General features: G+C 43.9%; 2 protein-coding genes across 2 annotated transcripts in view; one reads left to right on the top strand and one right to left on the bottom strand.

The window, feature by feature from the left end:
• Positions 1-9,120, bottom strand: part of LEMD3 (LEM domain containing 3) — a 56,155-nt gene extending 47,035 nt beyond the window's left edge. Inside the window, exons 1-2 of the mRNA XM_019611253.1 lie at positions 8,812-9,120; positions 8,282-8,375 (exon numbers count right to left, since the gene is read on the bottom strand). Coding sequence (XP_019466798.1) covers positions 8,282-8,375; positions 8,812-9,120 — 403 coding nt within the window. The remainder of the gene's footprint in view (positions 1-8,281; positions 8,376-8,811) is intronic.
• Positions 9,121-13,604: 4,484 nt separating this feature from the next.
• Positions 13,605-14,381, top strand: part of WIF1 (WNT inhibitory factor 1) — a 41,661-nt gene continuing 40,884 nt past the window's right edge. The window contains exon 1 of the mRNA XM_010708578.3: positions 13,605-13,868. Within this exon, the coding sequence (XP_010706880.1) occupies positions 13,605-13,868 (264 nt within the window). The remainder of the gene's footprint in view (positions 13,869-14,381) is intronic.

Genomic DNA, 14,381 nt, shown 5'->3' with positions numbered 1-14,381 from the left:
GCACCCGGGGCAGGGGAGTGGGGTGGCCGGTTCCCGTCAGCGGCCAATGTGGGAGGAGGTCGGGGGCAGGAGCTGGTTGGACTGCAGTAGGGACCCCTGAAAGGCGCTGCAGGGCGAGGCTTCAGCGCATCTCTCTCGGATCGAGCGCTGAACGTCTCCTAACGCCGCTTTCCAGTCACAACATTGAATGCACCCAGACCCCACCTGATCGCTTGGTGTCAGCCGTCTGCTCCTTCCTACCCAGCCGCTCCTCACCCCTGGCTGGGCTCTCCTCTTGTAGAAAGACAGGCAGCGCTGTGAGGAGATGTTGCTGTGATACACTCAGCAGTGAGTGCTCCTGGAAGATGTGCCCTGAGCATCACTCTCCTTAGGTTCACCATTGCCTGGAGATGTTGTTTTCTTTAAGAAAATATGCTGTCTCAAATTTAGAACCATGAAAACTAATGACATACATCAACGTGTGTTTATCAGCTGGGTGTTTGTCAGAATGGTTGTGCCAACTGGCATTTCTCAGCATGGGGCATGTGCCAGCCCTCCTGATTGCCCCTTTGCATGCAGGCCTCATGTGGAGCCTGCAAAGTCCCTTTCTGACCTGCGTGCCTCCGTCTGTCCATCCCAAATGGCAAACTCTTGGCCTATCCACTGATGAAAACGCTGTAAAGACAGCACTGTTTCCATTTCAATCTAACTGTAATTGCCCTTGTAGGAGTGCACACACAGTGGTGCAGAAGCAGGATCTGGTGGTAAGAGTAGGTGTACGTTTTCTGCTCTAGGTCTGCTGCAGTGAGGGATGTGGCCTGCTAATGTCAGAACTGAAGCTGCTAAGCTCAGTCGTGGAGGAACGTTTGCAGAGCAGGAGTTCAGATGACTGTAGCTGTGTGCTGAAGGCTGAGCCAAGCAGAGCTAGAAGAATGTCATGAAACCATCCTTCATAATTATGATGAATTGTGATGATTAACTGCTGTACTCCACCCTTCATTTCTGACCAACCACACCTGGAAGCACAGAGCCAACCATCTGATCTCAGCCTCCTTTAACATAACCTTTCTGAAGCTGCGGGGTCTGTTACTGGGTTACTCTGTTGGTGCTGCTGCATTCCACATGCAGGGGAACCATTTCACATGCAACAGTGTGCTTTGGAGCAACACACTGAGCTCTGTGTGTACTGAAGATTACCTTCAAAATCAATTCTACTGTACATTAAACCACTAACATAAATGCACCCACTGACTTCTCTCCCCACCTGAAAGTAGCTAACTGATATTCCAAATGCCATGAGAAATGCTTCCAATATTCCACCCCTTCTCTTCAGTGTGAGCAGCCCAAGCCTTCCAGCATCCCTTTGAGCTGATCCCTGAATATGCCCCCACACTCAGTGCTTACCTCCTGCTGCCTATGGCACTGCCCAAAGCACCTGCAATAAGTCCCAGGTCTGATAACAGTGGGACAAGTGCATTTCTGGCTACACACTGACACCTTCCTTTTATGAGATGAGTGTGTGCTGTCCTAGAACTGTAGATCCCTTGATTTTATCAGTATTACTCAGATGTTCCAGCTTTTTATAACAGCGAGGTCATTAATTAGTCTACAAACCTGTTTACTTGGCAGCAGGAAGGCAGTAAATACTCTAAATTGTCAACAAATTAATCACCTCCTGCAGAACTATATAGTGCATATGCACAGAGCAACTAACTGAAAAGTCTGTATATTCCAAGTCGTCCTTGAAAATGTGTGCCAAAACATTTTGAAATGTTTCAAAAGTATGTCTCCTGGTTGATACTAAAGTAGGGATACTACCAGTCCCAGATCTCCATGTTTGTTTATCACTATAGATTTGTATCAGGATCTCCAGGTAGCAGATTTTTTCAGCAGATGCCAAACAAAGATAATCTTTTAAAGATAATGACTGCAGGGACTGTGGAGTTCATTCTTTGGGAAAAAAATTGGCTGTTGGTTTTTTGAACAAGGTATTTTGAATTTTCCTCTCATCTTTAAGAATTGACGTTCTAAGGAAATCTCTGGTTCTTCCATCTAGTGAAATTGTGTTTTTGTGCAAGTCAGCAGTCATGTTCCTACCAACCTCATTGGGCCTGGGATTTGAAGTAATATCTTAATACTGCTTTTATCTTTCTTTCCTGATTTCAAGTTTGTGTGACGTCTATGAATTTTATTCAGACTCTCTGAATGACAGTTTGCCTTTCTAGGTTTAGCATGTCTTTTACTGCAACTTCGCATTTTGCTGATACATCTTCTGCTGATATGCTTTTGTTTCCTGAGGGCACCCTATTAATATTTAAAAGACCTATGCCATCGCTTGCCTTTGGATTGCTGCTGGTTTGTGGGTGAGATAAGGGCACCCACAAAGAGTCTAATGCTTGTACTTCCCACTTGGTGCTGGACTGCTTGCTCTGTGTGAGCACAGCGTGTTAGATGTCTTCATCTCAGAAAGAGGCCACTGTCTCCACATTGCAGTGCTTGCCTATGAGTCTCATAGCAGCTCCCACAAAGTGTGTGATAACTTGCTATGACTGTGCACCTCTTGTCTCTAAAAGGGAACAATCTTCGCTTGTAAGTCTGAGCATCCAGACTGTCCAGCTCCCCAGGAACTGAGGTTAAAGTACACCAGCTATCGTAAGACACCTCAAAGCTATTCACAAAGAAAGAATAAATCTCTTGCAGTACAAAACAGTCAGTCAGCTGCTGGCCGCTAAAGCTTTCTTGCCCTGTTGTCTTATGTCTCAAAGTAATTGTTGCTGTACAAGACTATTGGATGCTGTAACATACATTTAAAGTGGATGACTAATGGATTGTGCCATTCATTCTTTAAATCACTGCAGTGGGTTATCTCCTGAGTATTCCAGTTAAATTTGAAAAGGAAAAAATGAAGCTGATCTTAGTAATCAGACAGCGTATTTTTCATACTGTTTGACTTCTCTTAGCATATAGAAGCTCTGCTAATGTGTAACACATATTTGTGGTCCAGAATCAGCAGTTGTTTTTGTACATGCATGTGAGCATTTACTTTCCTTCTATTGAGTACTTCTTCTATTGCTTTCAAGGACTGGGGAAACTTTCAAGTTCTTTACTATGAGAGTGGTGAGGTGCTGGAACAGGCTGCCCAGAGAGGCTGTGGGTGCCCCGTCCCTGGAGGTGTTCAAGGCCGGGTTGGATGGGGCCCTGGGCAGCCTGGTCTAATATTAAAAGTGAATGGCCCTGCCTGTGGCAGGAAGTTGTAGATTCGTGATCCTTGAGGTCCCTTCCAACCATTCTGTTGGAATGGGCCATTCTGTGATTCTGTGATTCTGTGAAACATAAAAGCTAGAGAGGCATCCTTAACCACTGGAGGATATTGGGATCCCATCACCCTGAAATTGACAGAGCACTGAATGCTTAGAGATGCCTCATTACCTACACTCTTGTACCTTTCTTGCTCTCTCACAACCTCGTGGGATGCAGATATGTTGAATAAACCTAAGGAGATATTTTGATGATGTCCTGAACATCCTCTAATGTAGGGGCAGACACAGCACTTTAGCCTGCGACTTTGATAGTGTTTGGCAGCAATGTAAAGAGCGGTGTAGTCATAGCCACAAAGAGCTCACTGTTTACAGTTCCATCTCTGACTTTGATTTATTGTGAATGTCTTGAAAACTTATTTCATTCATTTAATAACCTTTAAAAGAAGAGCCATCATTCATGGTACAGAATGAATGAACTTTACTTCTTATGTTTTCATTTTAAGGCTAATTGTGTAATGCTTTTCTTGTGCCAAAAGGCTCAGATTTCACTTTATTCAATAAATAAGCAAAGCACTAAATTCAGTGTGTTCTAAATAACTATCAGCGCTACTGTAGGTGAAGGCTTCTGCCAGTTTAATTGCTCTCTTGTACCCATAACACAGGAGTAGTTATTCCTTATCTCTAGAATACACATTTGCCTCCATGACCTTCCATCAGAACTGCATGCAAGATATGAAGGCAGGAAGCCAGCAGTCCTTAACAAAACCCACGTTTCTACAGAACCTCTTTTCATCTCAGCAGCACAGACTGCCACAAACAAATCGGTCTCCCGCTTTCAGCTTTTTATTGAGTACTGAATCAATTCTTTTGTTGCTAGTGCTCAGTGGTGTGGGCCTTGCGTACTTAGATTTTCTTATGCTGTGCAATTTTCTCTGTCAATAATTGCACATAGAAAATTTCTCCCGTAGAGGGAGAAGGAACTTCCTTAAGAATGACTCACAGGCAAGGGGAGTGAAGTCCCACTGGCTCTAAGAACTACCATTCCTACTCCAAATACGTGCTGCATTTATATGACTTTGTTTTCTCATAAAAATTAAGAACATTTAGGGGATCATCACAACAGATGATTTTGGCCTAGTGGTAAGTTATCCACATCTCCACTCTAAAAACATCTTAGTTCTACCTGAACCAAAGCTTCTGTGTCACATCATGGGAGTATCCAGCATGCACTGAACATTCCGGTTGTCTGCCGTGTATAGACAACATCACTGCACTCAATTCCCATCTACACAGAGTGGCACATTGGAGGTTTTCCTTTGTCACTGCTTACCCTTCAGCTTCTGGGGTATGACATGGCAGCTGGCCCAAGAGTAGGCCACATTCCTCCTTTGCACTGCTCAACTCTATATGCCTGCTCTGTTGGCCTATGTTCGGGTTCTGCGTGGCAGAGAGGACCAGTGAGTGTCTTGGTTGGAGAATGGAGCTAAGGATGCCCAGCATCTGAAGGCCTGGAATATCCATAGGAATATCCTCCAGTTACGGGGCCATTTGTTCTTATCTCTGCATGGTCGCTACAGGCCAAAGATCTCCCTTTTCCCCTTGTGTGAGGTTTCATATAAAGGCCAGATCTTTCAAGTTCACTGTGTGCCATGCAGCATCCTGGCCAAAGTTTTTATGTAATTTTTCAGACCAGAGACACATCTGATGAGCCATTTAGCTTATTATATGTGATCTGAAAAATCTTATTGAACTTGCATTAGAACTGAAGTCCTTTTACTGTAAACTGTTGGACCAGCTCCAATAATACTTCTGGGAAATCGACACAGCAGGAAAGCCCTACTCCTCTCCCTGTATAGAACCAGACAGGAGCAATCCCAACGCTTTCTGCCTTATCTCCAGCTCACCTTCTTGAGACTGAAATTGGGCTGGAGTGGAATAGATCTCTTTTCTTGTGGAAGAGAAGCATAAAATATACGAGAAAAAAAAAATCCAACACAGATATACACAAAAAAATCCACATAGAGTAGAAACAAGGATAAAACAGTAGGAATATGGGAAATTGTATAAAAAAAGAAAGAAGGTAAAAAGAATAGAAGAAAGGAGAGGGAACAGCAGAATAGCAATGGCAAAACACACAGTAAGTTAGAAAGCAAATACTGAAGTGGTTGCTGAAGATGTAACACAGAAAGCTCTGTAAGACAGCGTAGAGCTGATGATTCAAGAAAATCTAGAGGAAATTGTTAGAGAAGCTCCCTGTGCAGCTGGAGTGAGAGAAGGCAGGGGAAAAAAGCTGTGATTCTGCTCTCCATCCCCACTGCAAGGGGAGCAGTAGATGAAAGCGTGAATAATCCTCTCACGACTTCATCCATGCTGCAAACAGTTGTGCTCCAGTTGTGCTCCAGTTGTGCCTATGGAAAAGGAAAACAATACTTGCATAACTGAAAAATTGGAGACCAGTAGCAAACCTAATCACACACACTCTGAGTAACACGACAGAATCTCCTCTAACTTATCACTGTTCATCAGCTGTGGACAAAGGCTTTTCGTGCTAAAATTAGTATTTGTGAAAAATTTCCAGGGAAAAAAAAAGCAATTACAGTATGAAAAATAAAACGTTGTCAAATGTAACAGTGCTCTGAACAACCAAATCTCCTCTACAAAGAACCAAGGAGAAAAAAACTAACTACTCCTCCACTGTGGCCACTGTACAGGGGAGGCTATTCAGAGAGTTCTGGTCTGAGCAGTGTGAGAAATGAGAACAAAATAGCTTTCTGCCCTCTCAACCCAAAATAGTCAAAGCAATCTGCAGTGGGATAAGAGACAAATTAATACTCAGTTTTGCGGATAGAGAACTAAGGTACAGGGCAGGGTAAGGGTAACTTCTTACACATTTCTGTTTCTTATTGTCTTAAGTACTATGAGTAATCTTTAAAAAGTGCTTAAATTGAGCAAACACTCCAGTGTTAGCGGCATAAAGGACCCAAATGACTCACCTGGGGTCATAAAGACAGCTGTGAACTGTGAACAGAGATGTGAACTGAGCTCATGCCATGAGGACACCAGAGGGAAAGCAAAGAGACCTGTACTTCGCCCCTGGCATCCACTGCCTTGCTGTGTGGCAAATCACTTCCTCTTCAGGTGACTCAGTTTCTCCTACAGGCAAACGGAAATAATGATTCATCTTTGTGAAAGTCCTCTAAGAACGAAGATGGAAAATGTTGTAGAAGAGTAAAGTAGCAATTCCATTCCAGTGCTTTCCCAGCCCATTCTTGGTCCTTGACTTGCTGGATATTTTAGAGAATGATACCTTGGTTACTGTGAATGGTATTCTTGTTAGAGAAAATGAAACTGAAAATTATATGGAATTAAATGCAAGATAACTGCTATTATATGCTATAAACAAACAGAAGATGTACCAAAAGAAAATGTTCTGTGTTGCAGAGTCAGTCAGCCAAAAAATAAAATGCCAGTTGACTACTCAATCCAGAGGAAAAAAAAACCCAGTATGTAACCATGTAATTTAAAAAGTTGTCATAACATAATCAGAAACAAAGTGGGTAGATATAATTGGACCCTTAGAGATGTGCTGAAACAGGCACAGACGGAAGAGCTGAATGGGAAAGTGTTAGATCATGAAAGGAAGATTTTTAGAGTGAATAGCCTTGTTAACAGCAAAAAATATGTAACAGTTGAAGTAAGATAGGGAGACAAGAAGAGAACAGATGAGATTACAGGCCTTGTATTGTGGGTTTGTGACTAGGAAAACTGAATTAACTCTGTGACAAGCTCAGATAGTAACACAGAGAAGATGTGCAAGCTAAGCTTTCTAATGAGACCTTTGCAGCTGTTCATGATGTTCTAGATGTTCAAGTTCAGATGTATAGAAGACCACTTCCTAGAAACTAATCACAAATCTAACTGAAATTAATTGGAAATTCATCCAGAAAGATACAGGATGGAAACCTTTCCAGCTAAAAATTATAATAACCATTATTAATTACTCGCACACAAATTTTCAAAATCCTACATGTACATTTTCAGCTTAGTGTACATTTGCCATTTGTTATATTCATATGAAAGACAATCCATAAATATCCAATTAGACAGCAGTAGCTTAGCCAGCTATGTTGATCAAAATGGTACCTTTGAATCGATTGTTAAATCTATATATTACATATGTAAATTAGCATATAAAATTTAGAAAATACACTCCGACCTTTTTTATAAAATGTTTAAAACTCTCTGGCATTGAGAATTTAGTGTAATCTCAGTCAAAACAATATCATCTCTTACCCGGGCACGGTTTCCATGTTCCTTTGCGGATCCTCAGCTCAAGGACAACCACATGTCCATTCTTAGATACATCTGGACCGACTTTGATCTTGTGAAAGAAAATAAATATATAAAGGAAGCAGAATTGTTCTGTGAAAACTATAAGTACTTCAATTGCTTCCGTATATTTTGCACAACATTGACATGTATATCATATCACTGTCTTGTAATTTGGTTTGGGGTTTCTTTTATAACACATCTTTGCTTTCCATGGCTTATTTTACTAACTCTCTGGAGCATTTCCTATTTTAATTATCATTTAAAGCCATGCTTTAGGACATATTAATCCTTAGTCCTTCCCTTAGGAGCTGATTTACTATGCACAATTCAGCACTTTTTGCATCATTTTACATCATTCGTATTGACATTGAGTTGGCTACACAAGTTCCCTCATCCTTCTGCTAACTGAAGTCTGGACCCTTTTAAATCTATTTGCAGTTGTCAGGATTTTCTGAAAAACTCATCCCAGACAAAAGTCACTAAGTACCGTTACAGGCATGTATATATTTTAACACTTTCTTTATCCACCATTGCTCTCAAAATTTAGTTTTATCTTCCAACTGCTCCACAATTTGTCATTATTTCTTCTCCTTTTGACACCTGGTAATGCTGTAGTACTGCATCTGATATCTGTTGCTGAGAACACACACAAATTCCAGATCCTCCATCATCCCCTTCACTGAGTCTTTAGGTTTCTTCGCTGGAGTTACCTGATTCCCCACTCTGCTCAGCCTGTTTGGTAAAGCCACAGTCCTCACTGGGGCTACTGAGTGCAAGAGGAACTTTGCAAGTCAGCACCATGCTCTGCAAGAAGGACAACATCAACACATTAATACACATGTACAGAGATTGCTGTGCTCACTTCAGGTGCTGCCTGTGTAGTTTGGACCCAAAAAGGGTCTTGCTTGTTCTCTGCATGGAGAAACAAGGTTCCTGTGTCTTGGCTACTGCACAAACCTTCTCCAGGAATTAAAACAAGGAAAAACCCAGAGCTGAGCACTCTGAGAGGTGCAAGTCCCTTTATGCATCACTCAGGCACCTGCTCTCACTGCCTGCTGCAGTCACAGCCCTGGTCCCCTGCTATATCCACTGACTTCAGCAGGAAGCAGTGCCAGACCTCTGCAGAGATTCAGTAGTCTGTTCTTTTCTCAGAATACTCTATTTTGGTTAGATAATTTTCAGACGTGTCATTGAATAAATGTGAAAGAAGGTTAATGTGATTAAAAAGTGTTGTAGCTACTGTGTTCAATGCCAGGCATGTCCTATCCTCTTGCTGATTGGATCCTTTTGTGCTTTTTGAACTTGCTGACACCCTGTCCTCCTGCGTCTGGCACTGCATTTCTTCCTCTGGCTTTCTTCCCTGAATGTCAGGATCAAAGCCCTTGGCATTTGGTTCTCCAGCTCTTTGCCCTTCATCCCCAAAGGACTGCAAAGCCTTTGTCCTCAGTGCAGATATTTTGATTCTCTTTGCCTCCTCCAACATGAAAACCCCTTCTTGGTCTGCTTCTCTCCAAGTAATGCTGCAGCAGAAAGTCACTGAGCGATGCATTCCGTCCTGTGGGGAAATTAAGCTTAGCAATTTCTAGAAGTGCTATGAGATAGAAAACAAGGAGTGATACGTGGATGCCTGGGAAACGGGAATTAAAACTTCTCTGGAAGAAAATAATTTGCTGGAGGAAGAATTTTCCATGGTTAGGAATGTAATAGGCCCTAATTATGAGTTCATTATTTTCGTGGCATAGTTCTTTACTGGTTCAGATGACTTCATTGTGTTAATTTTTTCCTCCATTTGGCTTTGTCTGTAGTTCAATGTATCATATAATCACAGAATGGCTTAGAGGTGGAAGGCACTTCCAAGCCTCTGCCATGGGCTGGTTGCCACCCAACCCGCTCAGGCTGCACAGAATCCCACTCAATTTGTCCTTGAGCACCTCCAGGGATGGGGCACGCACAGCTTCTCTGGGCAGCCTGTGCCAGTGCCTCACCATCCTCTGATTAAAGAATTTCCACCTAATGTCTAACCTAAACACCCTCTCTTTCAATTTAAAGCCATTCCTCCTTGTCCTATCAGACCACGTAAAAAGTTGGTATCCCTTCTGTTCATTAGCTACGTTCAAGTACTGGAAAGCTGCAATGAGGTCTCCCCAGAGCCTTCTTTTCTCCAAGCTAAACAAGCTCAGCTCCCTCAGCCTTTCTTGATAAGAGAGGTGCTCCAGCCCTCTGATCATCTTCATGGCCCTCCTCTGGACCCTCTCCAACAGCTCTTGTTCTTGTGCTGTGGGCTCCAGATCTACTTCAGCACATGGGTCTTGACTGGAACTCCTAGAAAACACTCCTTGAAGATATCTCAGTCATGCATTCCCGTCTTTCTGACTGCACAGTGAGGAAAGCAGCAAAACTAGGGAACCTGAGAGGTTTTGCTGCAGGGATAAAGGCATAATTTGCAGGGATAATTCTGCACTGCAGAATTACAGAAAGAAAAAAAAAGAAGAAAAAGTAACATGACAGGAAAGGAAGAGCAGAGACATCAGCAGCTCTCCCACTGCCATATGAACCACCCAAAACCCACACAAACCCAGGACACAGGTAGCCCTGTTCCACGTTCCATGTCTGCCACTCTCTGGTTTAGTTGGGAGGTGCCTGGGACGTGGTCTCAGCAGCACCTGCATCTTGTGTTAACAGGATGAGCAGCGAGACAGGCAGGGCTGCCCATTTGGCAATGCTGGCTTTACCACTGCCTGGCCTGGATGGTATCCCCACACCTGGCCTGTGTGCTGCTGCAGCTCTGTGCCAAGGCCCTGCTGCCTGGCTGCCCTGCTGCCTTGCACAGTGTGGAAGGTGTGACAGAGGTGTGAATGGAGCTATGCAGCCCTTCCCTTTGCACTGCCCAAAATGGTTTGGAAACCACCTGATTTGGGATTATTTCCTTCTCTTGTGCTGTTTGATGCCAGAGGGAAACGTATGGCCTAAGATGATCTTTTCCTACTTTGCTGTTCACACATTCTATACCATATGCAAGGCATGATCTGAGGCTGTGGCATCTGTAACCCCCCCCATGTCTGTCCTTCCTTATCACGGGTGGACAATGTAAATTGTATTCTGCTCCCAAGGCCATATTAAGGTGACAGACTTCTCAGACATCAGCTACAGTTTTCTGAGAATGCTCCTAAAAGCTTTCAGTATGCTTTTTGATTCTATCTCTGTGAAATGTTAACAATGTGATTAGTTTTAACCTTGACTTTGCAAGCAATAAAGCTTTCTTGCTAAGTAAGTCACAGACCAATGAAACTTGCACAATCTCAGGGTTGCAGAAGCTGAGCTCTTACTCTCCTGTGTATGAGATGAGCATTGGAGCCCTTAGGGCAGCTACATTCAGCCACAAATCACAGTTCTCACACATTTTACTCCTTTTCAGAGATCAATAATTATCGCGTCTGCCCACTATCTCCTCCAGAATATGTAGATATTCAACTGTCTGAAGCTGATGTTGTAAGTAGAGCAATTTGCATAAAACAGACTTTTTTTCCACTTTAGTACAGCACAATAATAATTTCCAAAGGATGAATTAGGCTAGATGTTAGGAAGCAATTCTTTACTTGGAGGGCGATGAGGCATTGGCACAGTCTGCCCAGGGGAGCTGTGGATGCCCCGTCCCTGGAGGTGTTCAAGGCCAGGTCAGATGGGCTGCCTGACCTGGTGGATAGCAACCAGCCCACTGCAGTGGGGATGGAACTGGGCGGGCTTTAAGATCCCTTCCAACTCAAGCCATTCTATGATTCTATGAATCACTGTCAGCACTCTATGTTCTTTGCCATTTCTAAGGTACAAACTTCCTCACTTCTGCTCTTCTCTCTTTCTCCCCTTTTATTTTTCACTTTGCCAGGATCATCTGACTTTCCCTCCAGTACTCCTCTGCAGGACTGAAGGAGGCTGTTAAACCCAGACAGATTGAAGTAACAGAGGCAGTAAGAAAAGAGCTAGAAGAGAGTGAGTTGATGCAGAAATAGGAAAATTAACATTACTAGCAGCCTCACAGGGTCCTGAATCTAACATAGACCGGACTACTGAAGTTTGCCTCTCATGTCAGACTCTGATTTCACTCAGAGAAGTATGGTCTTTGACTGAAGATTTGCCTCATTTGGGGATGTCTCTGCCATCCCTTCTCCATGTAATGCTTCTGATGTGTAACAGTGTGTGAGAACAGATTGCACCTCCTATCACTGACAGCACAGAGGATGTCTCTTTTCTTCCTCTGCAGTAACTGCTTGCTATAAGATACTCCCTGAGACCTGCACTTCTCCATCAAATCACATGGAAATCCAGCATCTGCTGTGCTCAGTGAGAGCCACTGCACAGCCCTGTATAAATGCTGAAGTTCTGGGACATGCAAGGGAATGGTTTTCTATGCATATACTTCAATATGAACATGTCCCAGGAATATCTCACAGCTCAATGCTTCAATGCAACTTGAAAACATCCATCTAATCTGTCTAATTGTGGATTTTATAACTAGGAACAGTACAATAAAATATGACAACATAGAACTAATTTGAACTATTCCTTTTACTACATTTTTTCAGTTGTTTTCAGAGTGTGTAATTTTCATTATATGTAAATATGTACTTCCAATCAATCAAGTTTTGAAAAATCTGAAACAATAGCTCACATGCATAGAAATGATTGATAAAAATGCAGTCAAACTGAAAGCCAGAAATGCACATTTCTTTGTGGGCAATGTCTTCGGTCTGACAGCTTTAAATCCAGGATTCACACCTTTCCCTCAAACACCAAATCGGCTCTGGAAATGGAACTTGCAGCCTTTGGGCAGAGGCTGAGGTGGTGTCAGCAGGAGGATGATGGGGAACCGATGCCTTCAGGCAGGCAGCAACGGTCCATTTGGTCACGAGTTGATAAAAGAGTGTTTCTTTAAAAATGAAGGCGTTGAAGTCTATCTTTACTACAATCTATTAAAATAATGACAAGTGCAGTAAAAAAAATAATAATAATAATTAAAGCAGCATGTGTTTGCTAGATTAAGTATTCTCTGCTAGATTAAATATTCTCTTCTTAAATATTTCTGCAAGCTCCTGTCTCATGTGCAATACATTTTCTAAGTCCAGCAGCAGGTGAGGCACCAGCTTCACACACACCTGTCTTTTTGGTAGCCAGCCTAGTCCATGGCTGTTTAGAATCACAGAATCATGGAGCCATTGAATCATGGGATACCCCAAGGTTGAAGGGACCCATAAGGATCACAAAGTCCAGCTCCTGGCTCTGCACAGGGCCGCCCGAAAGGTCTGTCAGTGCCATGCTCTGCAATGGGTGTGCCACGAATGCAGCAGGAAAAGGAGCAGAACAGAAAATGGAATGCTGTACTGTAAGCAATATGGAATAAGAGAGGGATGTGAGAGACAAGCCACGTTCCAGACAGCCACGTACAGCTGCCATACCATGAAATGAAGAGCATCTCAATCAAAGGTGTATGGAGCTGAATATCAGCTTCAATGCATTGGAAATGATGGTGGCAAAATTTGCACAGATGGGTCCCATAAATGCTCATAAAGGAACATAACATTTCACACAGAGTGTGGTGAAGCACTGGAACAGGTTGCCCAAGGAGGCTGTGGATGCCCCATCCCTGGAGGCATTCAAGGCCAGGCTGGATGTGGCTCTGGGCAGCCTGGTCTGGTGGTTGGTGACCCTGCACATAGGGGAGTTGAAACTGGATGAACATTGTGGTCCTTTTCAACCCAGGCTGTTCTATGATTCTATGATAAAGAACCCCTTATGCATGTATAGCAAGAACTATTGACCAAACTGAAGGTGGGTTTCCTGGATTGCATCATTATTGTTGACAAGATGTGGTGTCACCACTACAAGCCTGAGTAAAAATGACAGCCCGTGGAATGGCCACATTTCCAATGTTTGAGATGCAGTCCTCAGTGGGTAAAGTGATGCGTGCCGTCTTTTGGGGCAGACGTTTGCAAGCGCGACATGCAGGTTCTTGTTAATCGCTGGTGAAAGCAAAGCTAAATGGTGGCGATTGTGTGTGTTGAAAAACAGCGTTTTGTAGCAGAGAATGCGCTTCAACAAAGAATGTCATTGTGCCGCCGCTCGGATGGGCAGCTGCGAAAGCGTCGGGGGCCGCGAAGGAGCGGCTCGGAGGAGGATGGCGGCCGCCAGGGGGCAGCCTCGTCCCGGGAGCCGCCGGGAGCCGGGGGCGGTCACTGGGGTGAGCGGGGCAGTGGGGCACGGGAGTGGTGCTGCGATCCGGAGCGGTGCTCCATTCTCCTGTGTGTGAGTTTGTGTAGTATGTATGCGTGCTGGAACAGGCTGCCCAGAGAGGCTGTGGATGCCCCGTCAAGGCCAGGTTGGATGGGGCCCTGGGCAGCCCGGTCTAGTATTAAACGTGGAAGTTGGTGGCCCTGCCTGTGGCGGGGAGTTGGAGATTCATGGTCCTTGAGGTCCCTTCCAACCCGGGTCATTCTGTGATTCCGGGATTCTGTGATGCGTGCACGCCTTAGGGAAATGTGTGTGTTTCTCGTGTGCTGAGCCGCGGGTCCTGGAGGGAATCGTTGTTAGCTGCTCAGCTAAAATAAAATAAAATAGAACTGAAGTAAGGAGTCGGCCACTATCGTTTCCACACGTGTGAGCTGGCGCGACTCCTGCCGGAGCGCCACGCGGGGATACTCGGGTTCGTTCAGACTTTATCCATCCCGGTTGGCTTCAGCTTTGAGAAAACAAGCAAACAAACAGAAAACTTTCTTAGGAAAGAATACAGAAGGAGCACTCCCGCGGGCGAGGTCCCCG

Source organism: Meleagris gallopavo, chromosome 1 (genome assembly GCF_000146605.3).
Source record: "Meleagris gallopavo isolate NT-WF06-2002-E0010 breed Aviagen turkey brand Nicholas breeding stock chromosome 1, Turkey_5.1, whole genome shotgun sequence".
In the NCBI taxonomy this organism is placed as follows: Eukaryota; Metazoa; Chordata; class Aves; order Galliformes; family Phasianidae; genus Meleagris; species Meleagris gallopavo.
Note: the sequence above shows the minus strand (reverse complement) of the source record. Positions and strands in the feature narration are given on the sequence as shown.